We start from the raw sequence: 13,967 nt of genomic DNA on the forward strand, positions 1-13,967 counted from the left end.
GGCGCGCTCCGAAACACCTCGAGCCGCGGCCGGGCTGAGCGCCGCGCCCCCGGGAGGCCGAGGGGCTGGGCCCTGGCGCCCGCGCCCTCCTCCAGGACGGCGGCCCGGGCTTCTCCGCTGCCCGAGGGCCGGGGACCCGGGTGTCGGCGGCCGGCTCCTTGCTCGACCCGCCGTCGCCCGGGGCGCCCCAACCAGGGGAGGAGTTCCCAAATCCCGCTTGCCCCGCGGGTCTTGGGGCGTGGACGCAGAATCCTTGTAGCTGAAAGGAATAATCAAATATTTATCAGATTTCCTGCAAGACGCTTCACAGTAGAATATACTTCTTATCTGGTCGGAAATTTGCCAAAAAGCCATAAATAATTGAGACAGCTGTGATTAACCTTCCAGAAACCATACCAGAATTCGCAATTAAACATTTAATTGAATGGTCTCATTTGGCCCCCTCGTCCGGGAGGGGAGAGGGTTTGTTTGAGACAAACCCCGGCTCCACCCGGCTGGGGAGCCTGCGAGGATCGGGCCTGGCGGCTCCTCTGTGACTCCCGACCCGCGCGGTTTCTGCAGGTCTCAAGTTCCCTCCTTTATTGTGCGCTCCGCAGGGCCAGAGTGATTTAAGCTCTAACTCCCTTGGGTTTTACTACTTCTAAACTCTCCGGGGGTGGGGAGAGAACAGCGCGCAGGTGAGCGCAGGCACATCTTGTTCCAATTTGCGGAGACAAGTGCCACCAACTGGCTTTCTCCTGGGGCGGGGGCCACGTCACGCGTCTCCCGAGGCTCAGGGGCCACAGGTGGACCCGCTGGGCCGAAGCGAAAAGTCTCTGCTGGGTCCAGCCTGTAAACCTGACGACGCGACAGGGCCCAGTCGGAGCAAAGGTAACAATTCCGCCCAGGCTTTAGAGCCCAGAATTTGAGCCAAATATGTAAAAGCCGCCCGAGGTCCCGGGGCAGCGACATTTGAACGCCCAACGCCGCTGCCCAACCGAATTTCCCGCTCTAGGCGGCAGCTCGCTTTCCCGGAGCTCTACAGGGCTCGTCACACCGGACGCCCAGCAGGATGCCGCTTTCTGCCGAGTTCCGGAGCCTCTCCCTCCCTACAGGCAATTGGAGGCGCTGTGACCCTCGAACCCTGAATCTAGGTCCGGACCTCGCCGCCTCTACCATCTTTCCTTCCTTCCCCAGGAAGAAAAGCACGTGGGCCATTTTTTCCAGAGCTCCTTGCCAAGCTTTCTGAATTCTTGGGTCTCAATAATCTGGGAAGGGATTACTCCTCACCATTCCTCTTCTTCCACGTCCCTCTCCCTGCTCCCACGCCCCGAACGAACACTGGGGTCTCCTGCCTTAAACACTGAAACTACTGCCTTGACTATCCTGTTTCCCACTGAGGAATCGCTCAGGCTTCCTGAACTCCTGCCCCTCCGCTCACCCCCTGACCCACTCTCTCACGAGTCCTTGACCTTATGGACCAGGCGGTGCCCCGATCCAAAACATGGCCTCGCCTAGCACTCCAGCCTTTCTGGCATGATTTCTGCCGGGCGCCAAACTTGCTTTATAAATTGAACCACTCCCCCTACACCACTCCACATCTGGATCCCAATGGAGTATTTCTCTGTGCCCTTTGTCTCTCCCATTACTGCTCTCAGCCTAGCTCCATTTATCTGCATCTTCCATGCACAGTCTCCATCAACAAGGTGCTAGTCTGTAATTGGTCACACAATCCTCGTTATTGCACTGAATCCCAGTATCCTGAAGAAAGTTTACCTTTACATCAATCAGACCCATATTTAAAAGCCTCTAATCTTCCCTACATCAGCTTAATAAACTCTCTGAATTTCCTGCTTTTATCACAAGTCCATTGGGAACTCCTCTGCAAATCGTTTATTATTCATTCATTGTTTCCCCTCTCCAGCGTGCTGCTAGTCAACTAATTCTCTTGCTCTCTTTGGTGAATACTCGTATGGGAAAAGACAGCTAGCTAAATGTGTGGCAATTTATGCCCTCCCCCAGACAGCAGCGGCAGAATCTCACATTTTTTAGAGAACAATCTTAGACAACGTCTCATTTAAACCCAGTATTTGCAGCTCTGACAAAACTAAGCTTTAAGCTATTTCATATTCAAAACTGAAAGGCTGATTTCTGTTGCACAACCCATTAAAAATTAAAGTTCGTTGGGAATACTGCCACAGGGACTCTGAATTTCCCAGAATTGTGCAGCCTTTCAATATGTATTAAATTTTGTGGTGTAATAGCCATAAACTTTTCCATCTCTGGGAATCCCTTTCTGCCTCCATTACATAGAGCTATCCAAATTATTAGATAAATCCATTGAGAAAATCTTATTCTAAGGTGAATCTAGTTAAATAACTTACTCCCATTTCCCATCTATGGCCTCTTTGATTGAACTGACTTTTTTTACTACACAGCTGGGTATCTCACTTTAAAAGTTCAGTAAGCATAAAATACAACACTTGTAATTGTTACAGGTAGTTTAATTTACCAGGAAATCCCTACTGTATTACAGAAGATGTTTAAAGATGACCTGGGAACAAGTAAAACAGGTATTTATTAATGTAACTAACCAACCATAGATCTGACACCTCACCAGGGACCGCTGTAATAAGGCTTCAGAGTTAAACCCTTTCCTTGGAAACCCACAAGGAAAACAATGTGCCCCTTTGGGTGGCTAGCACCAAACTACAGAAGAACAGCTTGTGATGTTTTATACAGCAATACACATAGATACAGGTATCCTAATACACAGTAACCACCGTGATCTGGATAATATCCCAATATTCAAAAACAGACACACTCATATAAATATCAAAAAGAGGAATTAGATTTTTGATCTATGGATGGGAAGGGAAGAGGTGACTGTAATTAGATAGGCAGATGTTTCCATTTGTAGCATTAAAACACTGCAGTGTGTTCAAAGCAAAAATTCAGAGCTAATTAACAACCATTAATGATTTTTTTAAAATTCAAGAACCTGTTATTTCCTTTTTAAAAATGACAAAACCCAATATTCTGGATAAATCAAAAGTTTTCAAAAGTAAGATTTCTTGTAAGTTTAGCCCCCTAATTAGTCCAATGTCCAGCCAGAAGGTAAAGGGAAATATCTATAGTTCTGTTTGGGAGGGAATGATCTAAGTTAAGGGAATGAACCCTCAAAGAATCTAACCCTGATTATTAAAACACTTTCTGGGCACTTGAGAGTAAAGCTGGTCTTCATTAACCCTACATATCTCTCCCCTTATCTCTAAGTCTGCAGCACCATTTCCTAAATTCTGAAGAGGGGAAGATTCTCTTTAATTTTTGTGCTAGCACCACCTTGACTTTCAGGAAGTAAAATATAAATGTGGCCCGATCTTCCCACCTCCTCAATTGCCAGCCAGTCTTCCAGCCTCCCATCTCTAATGGGGGGGGGGGGAAGGGGAGAAACCTGCTGATGGAATTCTGCCATCAGTTCAGCTGAAACGTCTACAGCAGCCTCTGGCATCCAATCAGCCCATGGCTTTTCAACAGAAAGCATCGCTTCCTCTATCCAGCGACCACAGATGCCCCCTCGGACACATTTTTCCTTACCAGAAGCTACCTGAGCTAAGACTGCAACTATCCCCTACTCAGTAAGGGCATTGCTCTCTTTCAAAACAATGCCTGGACAAAGAAGGAGCTACTTAAGGGTCTTTTAACTTGGAGGGACAAGGAAACCCAATGCCAGAGATTGTTCAAGACTAGTGGAATCACTGGCAGGCTGGCAGCTTTCTGAGTCCACCAACAGAGGACTGGTCTGGGAAAAGAATTACCCCAGGCTGCCAAAGGGTTAAATATTTGTGAAGGGTAAAACCTGAGCCTCCCGGTTTTTTGTGCTTGCCCGGGGGCCTGCTGGAGATTCAGTATCTCTTGGTTATTTCCTGCGATCACTAAAGCCAGTTTTCAAGAAAACAAGTCACAGGGGTTTGAAATGTCACACCAAGTGACCTGGGCACGGCATATCCAGGGGCCATTCCCAGCTCCCTCCCACCCGGGCCATCCCCCGCCCCCTGCATTTCGGGTCTGGAAAGAAAATAAACCAAGGACACGCCAGACTGGTTCTGGGTGGACTTATTTTCCCTGGCAGCCTCGATCCTAGCGGGGGCTTGTTGTGGCTCCTTCAGTGTATCGCTTGCAGGTGATGCCAAATGCAGATAAGGAGCCGCCGCACGGCCTTCTCCTCTGTCTAGACGGGGGAATTAATAAATGCAGCGGGATTGATCACGTCGCGCATCCACTCTGGGGACAGCGCCGAGGACGAGCCATCAAGGCCCCCCTGTTCGCCCCGGGGCGCGCGGGCTGGCCTCGCTGCTCGGCGGCAGGGCCCGGGTGGCAGGCGGGCGAGGCGCCCGGGCCTGGGGGTTCGGGCTTCCAGACCCGCGGGAAAAGAAACGCAGGCGGGGGGCCGAGTGCACCCGGCCGAAAGTGGAGCGAGGGTCGACGGGGCCTTGAGGGACGCCAGGCTGGGTCCAGCTGCAGGAGCTGAGGCCAGGTTGAGACGGAAACGCTGGCCCTAGCCAGCCAAACGGCCGCCATCGGAACATCGCAGGTTTCCCGGCCCAAACGGGGTCACCCCACCGCCCCGCGGGCTTCTGCCGCGAAACGCCGAGAGTGGAGAGCCAACAGGGAGCGTGCAGGCTTCCGGGAGGTCCTGGGCTTTCACATGCTTCTCTGGGCCTCGCTGGGCCGCACGGGGCGCACGGCGCACAGGGACCCAGCCCCGCCCCCCGCGCGGCGCCCAATCGCCGCCGGGCCCGCCCCTGTCTGCGCGGGAGCACGCGGGCCAGTGGCGCGCGAGGCGCGGGCACCAGCGGTGGGCCCTGCGCGGAGCCTCATCTTCGTTGAAACAAGCCCCGACCCCAACCTGCCTTCGTCCAGCCCTCCCGCTGCACCAACAACACACAGGAGCAGCATCGATCGGGTTATTATCTTTTTTTATTAAGATCAAAATATTCGTCCCACTATGAACTGGCTGTCCTCACAATAAATAACAATAACTTACGTTTTGTTCGGCAAAGGCTCACACACTCTGTCCTCCGTCGACCGATAATTTAAAACATTTTCAAGGAAAGTCTCGTTTCTACTTTTTTCCGGCAATCATGCGCTTTGGGGGATTGAGTGCCTGTTCCTTTGGATTGCCCCGTCCTCTTCCCCGCTAGAGCCGGGGCGAGGCCACCTGGGAGCGCGGGGCCGGGCGGCGGCAGGTGCCTGCATCCGCGTGGGCGAGCTCGGGGCTGGGCCGGCGCGGGACCTGACCTGCGCGTTCTCCACGCACAAATGGGTACGTGGGCCTGGGGGCGCGGTAATAGAGCGGCGGCGGCCACGCCGAGCGAGGGAGAAGAGATGGCAGAGCTAACGTTAGTAAACCCAAATTCTGGTTTTGTAAAAAGAAAAGTCCTCGGAGCAGGGCTTTCCAGTCTGGTGAAAGCAGGTTGCGTCCCGGCGCTTTTGGCTATCCCGACCGCTTCTCTCAGTCCTCTCTCTTTAAATAGCAATAATAATAATTACAAAGGCGAGAGAGTTTTCGGAGCTGGAATGGCCTGAGCATGGGTAAGTCTCATGCAGGGAGCATGCGAGGTCCGCGGGCTGGCGGGGAAGGGTCCCCCTCACGTTTCCACGGGACTCGGCACCATGCTGTTGGGGGTGTCCGGGAGCTGCGAGGACAGGGAGGTCACGTCGCTGCCGGAGGAGTTGCCTAGGGAGCCAGACTCAGAGAAGGAGACCTGGGGCAGCGGAGACACCGGGAAGGAGCGGGTGAAGAAGCGCCCGAGCTGGTTTTCCCGGGCCACCTACTCCCAAAGGTGTCCCTTGGGGACAAGCCACCGGCTGGGAGCAGGCCCTTGGATAAGTCGGCCAGGTCCCCAAGCGCACGCAGGGGTATTAGGACGGGGCTGCGGGTTGGGTAATCCCTCGACCTCCCCTGCCAGCGCTTTAATCCAGGGACACCTGGTTTAGAGCGCATTAATGAGCCGGGTGCGGTTGCAGCTACCCACCTCCCCCCAACCCCCCAAGCCCCTCATCCCCTGAGAAACCCCCACCCCTTCCCACCTTGGCTAAGTGGCTAAATCCACCCCACCTCCCCCGGAGTCCTGAGTTCCGGGCGGGTAGAGCAGGGCCTCACCAGCTGCTGGAAGGCGGGTTGGTCCAGGTCACTCTGGAGGGCGAACTCGCTGAGCGCTTTCCATGGCGGCTGGTACGTCTGCACCTCAACTGCACTGCCCTGCACGGCGCTCTCGTGACGGATGGGGCTGCCCGCCACCAGGGGCGTCCCGGTCAGTCCCTGCAGGCTCTGCGGGACAAGCAGAAGAGAGGGTGGAAGATGCTCGAATTAGGTCTTGCGTTTCCCGACATCTTTGAGACTGGGGCCCCAGGCACTGGCACGTGATTTGGAGCCTGAAACGGTTTAGGGGAGGCATACACTTGTCCGCAGCCGAGTGAGCCCGCCTTATCCAGTGCAAATTCCTCGGGCCCAAAAACAGCCACCATAGGCCAGCCTCGGTGCTGGAAGCCAACATGGCAAGGGAACGAACATGAGGCCTGCGTTCCCATCCCTCTCCAGGTTTGCAAAGGAAAAGTGTTCAAACCGAGTCATGCTGAGAGAAGGACACAACCCGCCCCGACTTGCTGGCTCTGGCAAACGTGCCACCTTGAGCTCCGAACTACGCCCCAGACCCCAACTCTGGTCTGCCGCTGGAACTGGGGAAGACCTGACCTCGGATACAGTAATTAAGAAGCCTTCAACCCCAAGGTAAGCCTTGCTCTGAAAGCACCAACACACGCTATTGGGGAGCCCAGTTCCCCTTGGATCTCCCAAGAGCCGGCCCAGAAATGGGCACGCAGATGCCGCAGGGCGAACCCGAGGCTCCACCCGATCCGATCCTCCAGCTCCCAGTCTCTCACCGTCTTGTCATTGTGCTGCTGCTGCTGCAGCTGCTTCATGAGGATGGATTTCTTCTTGTCCTTGCACCGCTTGTTCTGGAACCAGACGCGTATGACCCGCGGGCTCAGGCCGGTCATCTCCACCAGCTGCTCCTTCATGAGCGCGTCGGGCCGCGGGTTAGCCGCGTAGCACGTCCGCAGAGTGTGCAGCTGCTTCTCGTTGAGCACGGTCCGCACGCGGGTTGTCTTCTCGGTCTGTTTGTGCACGTGCGGACGCAGCGAGGGCTGCCGGCCCGATCCCGGGTCTGCAAGGGAGCGAGAGATGAGAGAGTGACCGCCACTCACTCTCCCTGCGCCCGGCCCCGCGGCGGCCGAGTCCTCCGGGGCCCGATTTCGTTTCTCGTTTAATCCGTTTATTTCGTTTTATTGTTCGTCTTCTCTCCCTTTCCGTCTGTTCGCCCTACCCGGAAAAAGGTGTGCATTTTCGTCCCTTCCCCAGTTCCTCCACAGGGCTCCCCGCAGCGATCTCGCCAGCGCGCAAGCGGGGCGTGGGAGTTCCGAGCTAGGCCTGTGCGGGACGGGAGTGGCCGACCCCCGCTGTGCTTCCTCCACTTACCAGACCCTAGGAATGCCCGCGTGGGTTCCGCGGGACGAGGGAAGCTCTCCGGAAGAAGTCGGAGTTTCAGAGGAAGAGGAAGGAGGCGCGCCCGGGACTCTGGAGGGGGAAAGGGGAAGGGGACCCACGCGGACCCCAAGCGCCGCGCTGCCTCGGAATTGGGGGGCTTGTCTCCCGCTCCCGGGTGGCCCCCAAGTGCCCTTCTCCCTGATTCAGAGGCCTCTCGGACAGGGCCAGGCCGCGTGTCGCGAAGACCTGCCCTGGGGCGCGAGTGGGCCTCCAGGGCCTGGAACGGTTCCTTTCTGCCCGCCCTCGGGCCTCGGCCCGCCGGGTCTCCTCCCTCAAGGCTCCAGTTTCCCTGGCCCAGCGGCCGCCCTCCCGGCCCGCGCGCAACCGCTGGCACTTTCCTCACTCGGCCTTGGGTTCTCTCAACCCCAGGTTAAGTAGAGTCGGGTATTTAGGGCCGGATTCCTGCGGCCCGCAACCCGCAGCAAACAAAAGGGAGCCCCTCCGACACCCGAGACTAGGGTGCTCTCAACACTGGCTTCATCCTGCTTCGCACTCCCATCTGAACCAGGTTTGGATACAAGTCTCACTGTTTCAATTTATATCCTCTTCTGGGCATATCTAGATCTGGATAAATATTTACAAACAGCCCATCTAGCCCAATTTTCTCATTCTATATGGGAATAAAGGGAGGACCAGAGGAAGTGGGAGCACTTCAAGCACACAGCACCCAGAGGCTCAGCCTGGTCTAGAGATTGGTGCTTCAGGTCTGTGGCTACTTGCTGGTAACTGCTCAGCCAGAGTCACTGTTCCTACCTGGTAACCACACACTTAGAACCCAACTCTGGGCATCTCCTGATTAGGACCCAGAGCATCCCCTGAGGTGTATGATCCCTGAGTCCACTGTACATCCACTCCTTCCCCACCGAGAAACGTTTGGCTAAGTTGTTCATCAAACTGGGCCTCAAAAGGCAAATGCAGACACTAGCTCTTTGTTGAGTGGTTAGCCTTCAGAGCTGTCCTTACGGGTGGGCTTCTGGCTGGTTGAACCCACCTCTAGGCTGGGAACTGTATTCCTTACACACATACCCCCAGGCAAACCTATCTTTTCTCTCTGACAACACACATACTGCTTGAAATTCCGAGTACAAGTTCCACAAAGTCACCACTTCAGATTCCCCGTGATCATTCACCTTCCTGCTCCTACTACTGTGTTCCACATATTCCTGATCACAGAGAACACAATTCCCCACTATTCTGCACACTCATACACACAATCCCGGCTCACATTTACCCACATGCAATTTTTCCCCGTCACACGAACACACACTCAGCCGCGTTCCTAACACAGGGTTCTGAACTCACCCAGAAAACCCCACACTGCAGGCAAACGGAAATACACCCAAGTGACAACTTTTCGTCCGATCACAACCACCCCCCATACGAACACACACCCATGCACTCACTCCCAAGCCGGCGGCGCAGTACCGGGCGCAAGCGGCTTACCTGGCAGATGCAGGCCGCGGGCGCCGGGGAGCGGGCCAGGGCTGCGCGGGCTGCCGGCCGCAGCGCGCTCGAGCAGAAGGCCGTGGTCGGCGCGGCAGAGCAGCTCGTGCTCCCGCAGCGAGAACTCGTCGCCGGGCAGCAGCTGGCGGCTGCACACGGAACAGCGGAAACACTCGATGTGGTACACGCTGTCCCGCGCCCGCATCACCAGATCGCTGCTGCTGAAGCCCACCTGGCACTTGGCGCACTTGATGCCGAAGAGCCTGCGGGCCCAAGGCACGGGCGGTGGTGTCAGCACGGGGCCTGCGGCCGGCCTCGCCTGCCGGGCTGCTACCCACCCCGGGCACGCTCGCCCAGGACGCTTTGTGGCCCAGAGGGAGGCTGCGGGGACCAGCCCTCGGGGGGTTCCCAGGCCAGGAGGTGTGCGGCGGCACGCGTTCGGGGTTGGGGGCCGTGTTCTGCCCGCGCCGGGGCGCGCGGGCGGCCCGCCATCCTCGAGCCCCGGCCCCAGTGGGCGGTGGCGCAGCCCGGGCTCTCGCGGGCCTCACCTGACGTAGTCCCGCTTGCAGTAGGTCTTCCCGTCTCTCACGAAGCACGTGCACGTCTCGTCCAGGTACTGGCTGCACTCGGCGCACTTGAGGCAGGCGGCGTGCCACTCGAGGTCGGGCGACACCCGCAGGATAAACTGGTCGTGGATCTGACTCCCGCAGCCCACGCACATGGCCGTCCCGGGCTTCTCTGCCGGGGAAGGGCGCGGGGCCCGCGTCAGGCCTGGCTGCCCGGACCCCGGCCGAGGCCGCTCCAGCCCCAACCCAACCCGCTGGCGCTCTCGCTCTCTTTCAAGAATTGCGACCACAAGAAAAAGGAAATGGGCTTTCCATAGGTCCAGACAATTGGAAACGAAAAAACAAAATCTTCTGAATTTGCGAAGGCTTTCTGTCTTCCCCCATCCCCCTCCCCGATTTTTTTCGCTATTACATTCACTTGGACACAGGCGTTTTATCGATATATCTTGTAACTAAAATATAACAAGTCAGTGAGAAGAAAGAGTAAATAGACATTTAAACCCTGCGGACGCCACACTATCAATACTGGACGGTGATGTTCCGGCATTGCCGTCCGCACACTCCCTCTCACAGCGACTCCCTCCTATCCCAAAACAGACACATCAGCTTTCGGCGGAGTCTCCGCTCATCCTCTGACATTTCTTAGTTTAAATATCCCAGATCAAGCTAGAGAAATCTTCCTTATTGGAAAGGCCGAAAGACAAGCAAGCAAGCAAACAAACAAAAAAGCCCACATCCCTAAATCAAACCTATTGCCTTAGCGCGAAACAGAAGCAGATTTCACAGCCTGAGGTCAGCCTAGCAGGCTTGAGAAAGAGTGTTTAATTATAAACTAAAACAACAGGATTCCAACGGATAAGCGGTCCTGCAGGAAAATGCATTCGTTTTTTTTTCTCTCCCAGTGTCCTGTCAAATAGAAGCCACTCGTAGAATCCACTAAACATTCTTCTGCGTTAGAAATATTGCATATTAAGCACACACACTAACAACGCACACACACACAGGAAGACTTACTCTTGGAATGATCCCCCATAGTACCCAGAAAAGGATAATGAAAAATAATATCCACCATGCAGAAAAGAGATGTGCGCAAAGCGTGCGGCCAGGGGCAGAAAGACGAAGGTCGCGCGCCCAGCCTCGGCTCTTTTGCTAACTAACTCCTCCTGCCCCGCGGAGTTGAAGGAGCGATTCCGCACCGGCCCGCACGCAGCATGACGTCAGCACGCATTCGCCCGTGGCCGGAGCTGGGGGCGGGACCTGTGGCGTCACGAAGCTTCCCCAGAACCGCTGGGGATGCAGGGGAGGTGTTGGGGACCTGGGGGCTGATGGGCGGGGTAGATTGGGTGGAAGGCGGGGGTGACGGAGGATTGGCTGGGAGGAAATGGGCTAACCCTGATTGGCCCAGAGTGAACAATGGAGCGCAGCCCCCCGCCCCTGAAATGTACAAGGATCCTCACTCTGGCGCTGGGTCGGGCTATCCCGGCTGGACCTTGTGTCACCGCTGAGCTGTCTCTGCTGCCGCCGCAGCTCTGAACTTCCTCTTGGACTTGCGGTGCGGTCTCCCCAGGCGCGCTCGAGCAGGGTGATGGATACCTGGGGGAGTGAAGTGGGGCCTGTCCTTTAGATGCTCCCTTGTTTCATTAAAAAAAAAAAAATCCACTCTCTTAGGACGAGAGCTGGGGGGAAGGGTGGTCTGTTTGGACAAGACCTTCAACCGTCCAGCCGGTCACCGTTCTCCTCTCAGGCGCCTTTGTTCTCAGGGTCCAAGCTAGAGAGAGAGGTTAAGGGTTTGGATAAACTCTGTTTAGACTTCCCCACCCGTCCGCCTGTGGAAAACTTCTCCCAGTTGGAGCGTTAGGTGGATAACGCCAGAACGCAGAATCCGAAGACGATCACCGGATCCAGATTCGAGCCTTGACTTGCATTTGGGGCGGGAGTGTAATTTGACACGGACTCCCCCATTCTTTCCCCACTCGAAGAGCACAGCTCCTTCTAGGAACAAGGCTGGGGTCGAATGTGTGTCTCACTTCCAGAATAAATGATATTTATAAACTCTTCTGTTTTATTTCACAAACCAACTGCAACGCAAATAATCAGAAACAAATGTGGCGCGCGGGGTAATTTACTATCTGTGTAGCGGCTTGTCGTTCCTTAGAAAACCCGCGACTTCTGAGCAGAGTCCAGGCATTTTTCTTTCAAAGAAATCTCTGTGGGTTTTGTTTGAAAGGGTTCAAGAACTGGCCCATGAATTATAAATAACATTTATCCAACCATGGTGGCTGTCGTTGTTTTCCCATTAAAAGGTGTACCAAGAACTTGATGCGCGATGGGACGCAGGTGGGCGCCTGGGAATAAAATGTCTCCACGGGAACCCCAGATCCCGGCCCAAGTCGGCCTGAGGGCGCGGTCGAGCTCGGCGGCCCTTCTGCTAAAAACCTAGGGCTGGTTGGCCTCACACTCTGGGCTGCTCGCCGGGAAATGGGTGCAGCCAAGCGCGAAAGGAGAGGCTTTGCGCAGAGCTGGGGCTAGGCCCTCAGCGCACACTGAACTCACTACTGGATGACGGCCCGCCACACAGCGCTGTGCTGAGCGCTTCACGTGGTGGCCCCGTCGGTCTTGAAGGCTTTTAACCACTGCCACTACCTTTGGAACGCCTGGTCTTTCTCACCCGTCTGGTTCTTCAGTACAGTTTACCAGCCGCTGTGCCAACAGGCCATTTCTTGCGTCTTTGGCCACTAGTGCCCCAAACAGCGCTCGCCCTGAGTGTGTGTGGAGCATGTCGGGGTGGGGACAATGCTGCATGTCTATGAAAATAAACGGGGTTGAGGAGTGAGGGGACGGGTATGGGTGGGTATGTCTGTGCCAGGCCACTCTGTGACCTCAGGCATTTTATTTTACTTCTCTGACCCTCGGTTTCCTCATCTGTAAAATGAGGGATAAAAATAATATCTACCTCTACTATTGTAAGAATTAAAGCATTCTCTGGAAAAGGCTTAGAACAATATCTGGAGCATAATAAGTGCAATACATGGTAGCTATGATAATCACAATTATGGCTGTATCTTTGTGTTGGGAGCCTCTGTGTATGCTGTGCCTTTCCTGTGTGCAGTGCCTGCGTGCCTCTGGGCGTGGAGGGGAGGCCTACGTATACCTGTGTGTGTGTCATCTGATGACTTCTTTGTGCATTTCCATGTGTGCTTTGCTCTGTGTGTATCTCCTGTGGGGATGGAGGATCAGAAACTGTGGACTGAGTGCAGAATTTGTGTACAAATGATGTCTGTGTATCTGGGTGCCGTCTCAGAATGGGGAGGAGGTTTGTGGTAGGCGTGCTTCCCTAGTGAACTAGGAGGTGCTCCTGGCCGGTTGGCCTCTCTCTCCAGCCACTCTGGGCCTGGCCAGACTGTCAGCACCCAACTAGGAGCAAGCAAATCAATTAACTCAATGGCACAGGCGGCCAGGAGGGGGAGGCTCTGTGTTGGAATCCTAGGTCCAGACTTTTAACACTCTCCTGCCAAGAGGAGAAATTCCTCCTTACCAGAAAAAAGCCAATTCTTTGAGACCCTATTAGGGAGGAGGGGGGAGGTGGTGATTTCTCCTGCGATGTCAGGTAGCTGGGTCAGGAACTAATATTTCTTTAGTCTCCATCATGTGCAAAGCCCCTGTTATTAGCCTATTAGGTCTTTACCGCAATGTTATGAGGTGGGTAGTATTAGACTCATTTAGTCCGTGAGGAAACTGAGGCTTAGGGAGGTGACGTGATTGCTTCTGGCCACAGGGTTAGTCAGAGCTGGCATTCAAAGCAGGTCTGCCTGGCTCCATCTCCCTTGCTTCTTTCACTGTGCGGTTGAAGACCCACATGGGTGTGGTTCCATCACTCACCAGCTTCACTTCTCTGGAGCTGTAAAACCATGGACCAGTTTCAGGATCCCTCCGTGTGGGTCTCCTGAGTCACAGCCATCCTTGGGAGACCAGCACTGGAGTGAGAGAAGTGGAAATCCTCTTCCTCCGGCACAGCCACAAGGCACCATTGATCTGGCCCTGCCCTGGTTCTCTGCTTCCTGGCTGCTCCCAGTGTCCCCTTCTCCATGTCCCAGGCTACAGCACATGGGAGATCTGGGAGCTTCCTTTCCTGGGCTTTAGATCACTCTCTGTCCTTACTGGGAATAGCAGCTTGAGCTCCATAGCTCTGTATTATCCCATAAAACTAGTCCCAGGGGCTTCCCTGGTGGCGCAGTGGTTGAGAGTCCGCCTGCCGATGCAGGGGACACGGGTTCGTGCCCCGGTCTGGGAGGATCCCACGTGCCGCGGAGCGGCTGGGCCCGTGAGCCATGGCCGCTGAGCCTGCGCATCCGGAGCCTGTGCTCCAGAAC

At 55.3% G+C, this 13,967-nt stretch overlaps 1 protein-coding gene across 1 annotated transcript; it reads right to left on the reverse strand.

Annotated features, from left to right (window-relative positions):
* Positions 1 to 4,940: 4,940 nt before the first annotated feature.
* ISL2 (ISL LIM homeobox 2) lies at positions 4,941 to 10,745 on the reverse strand. The gene is made up of 6 exons (XM_029239526.1): positions 10,612 to 10,745; positions 9,580 to 9,769; positions 9,032 to 9,294; positions 6,925 to 7,208; positions 6,146 to 6,313; positions 4,941 to 5,747 (listed from the first exon to the last, which is right to left on the reverse strand). Exons 1-6 carry the CDS (start codon positions 10,667 to 10,669, stop codon positions 5,631 to 5,633), a joined length of 1,080 nt encoding a protein of 359 aa, XP_029095359.1. The 5' UTR covers positions 10,670 to 10,745; the 3' UTR covers positions 4,941 to 5,630.
* Positions 10,746 to 13,967: the final 3,222 nt, after the last annotated feature.

This window comes from Monodon monoceros, unplaced genomic scaffold, assembly GCF_005190385.1.
Source record: "Monodon monoceros isolate NGI ecotype Baffin Bay Population unplaced genomic scaffold, NGI_Narwhal_1 Super_Scaffold_21, whole genome shotgun sequence".
Lineage (NCBI taxonomy): Eukaryota > Metazoa > Chordata > Mammalia > Artiodactyla > Monodontidae > Monodon > Monodon monoceros.

Coding starts and splice junctions, on each gene's coding strand:
- ISL2 (XM_029239526.1), bottom strand. CDS start 10,669: ATGGTGGATATTATTTTTCATTATCCTTTTCTGGGTACTATGGGGGAT. Junction 9,770..10,611: donor TATGGGGGATCATTCCAAGA/GTAAGTCTTCCT, acceptor CTTCCCCGGCAG/AGAAGCCCGGGACGGCCATG. Junction 5,748..6,145: donor AACCCGCCTTCCAGCAGCTG/GTGAGGCCCTGC, acceptor CCGCTGCCCCAG/GTCTCCTTCTCTGAGTCTGG.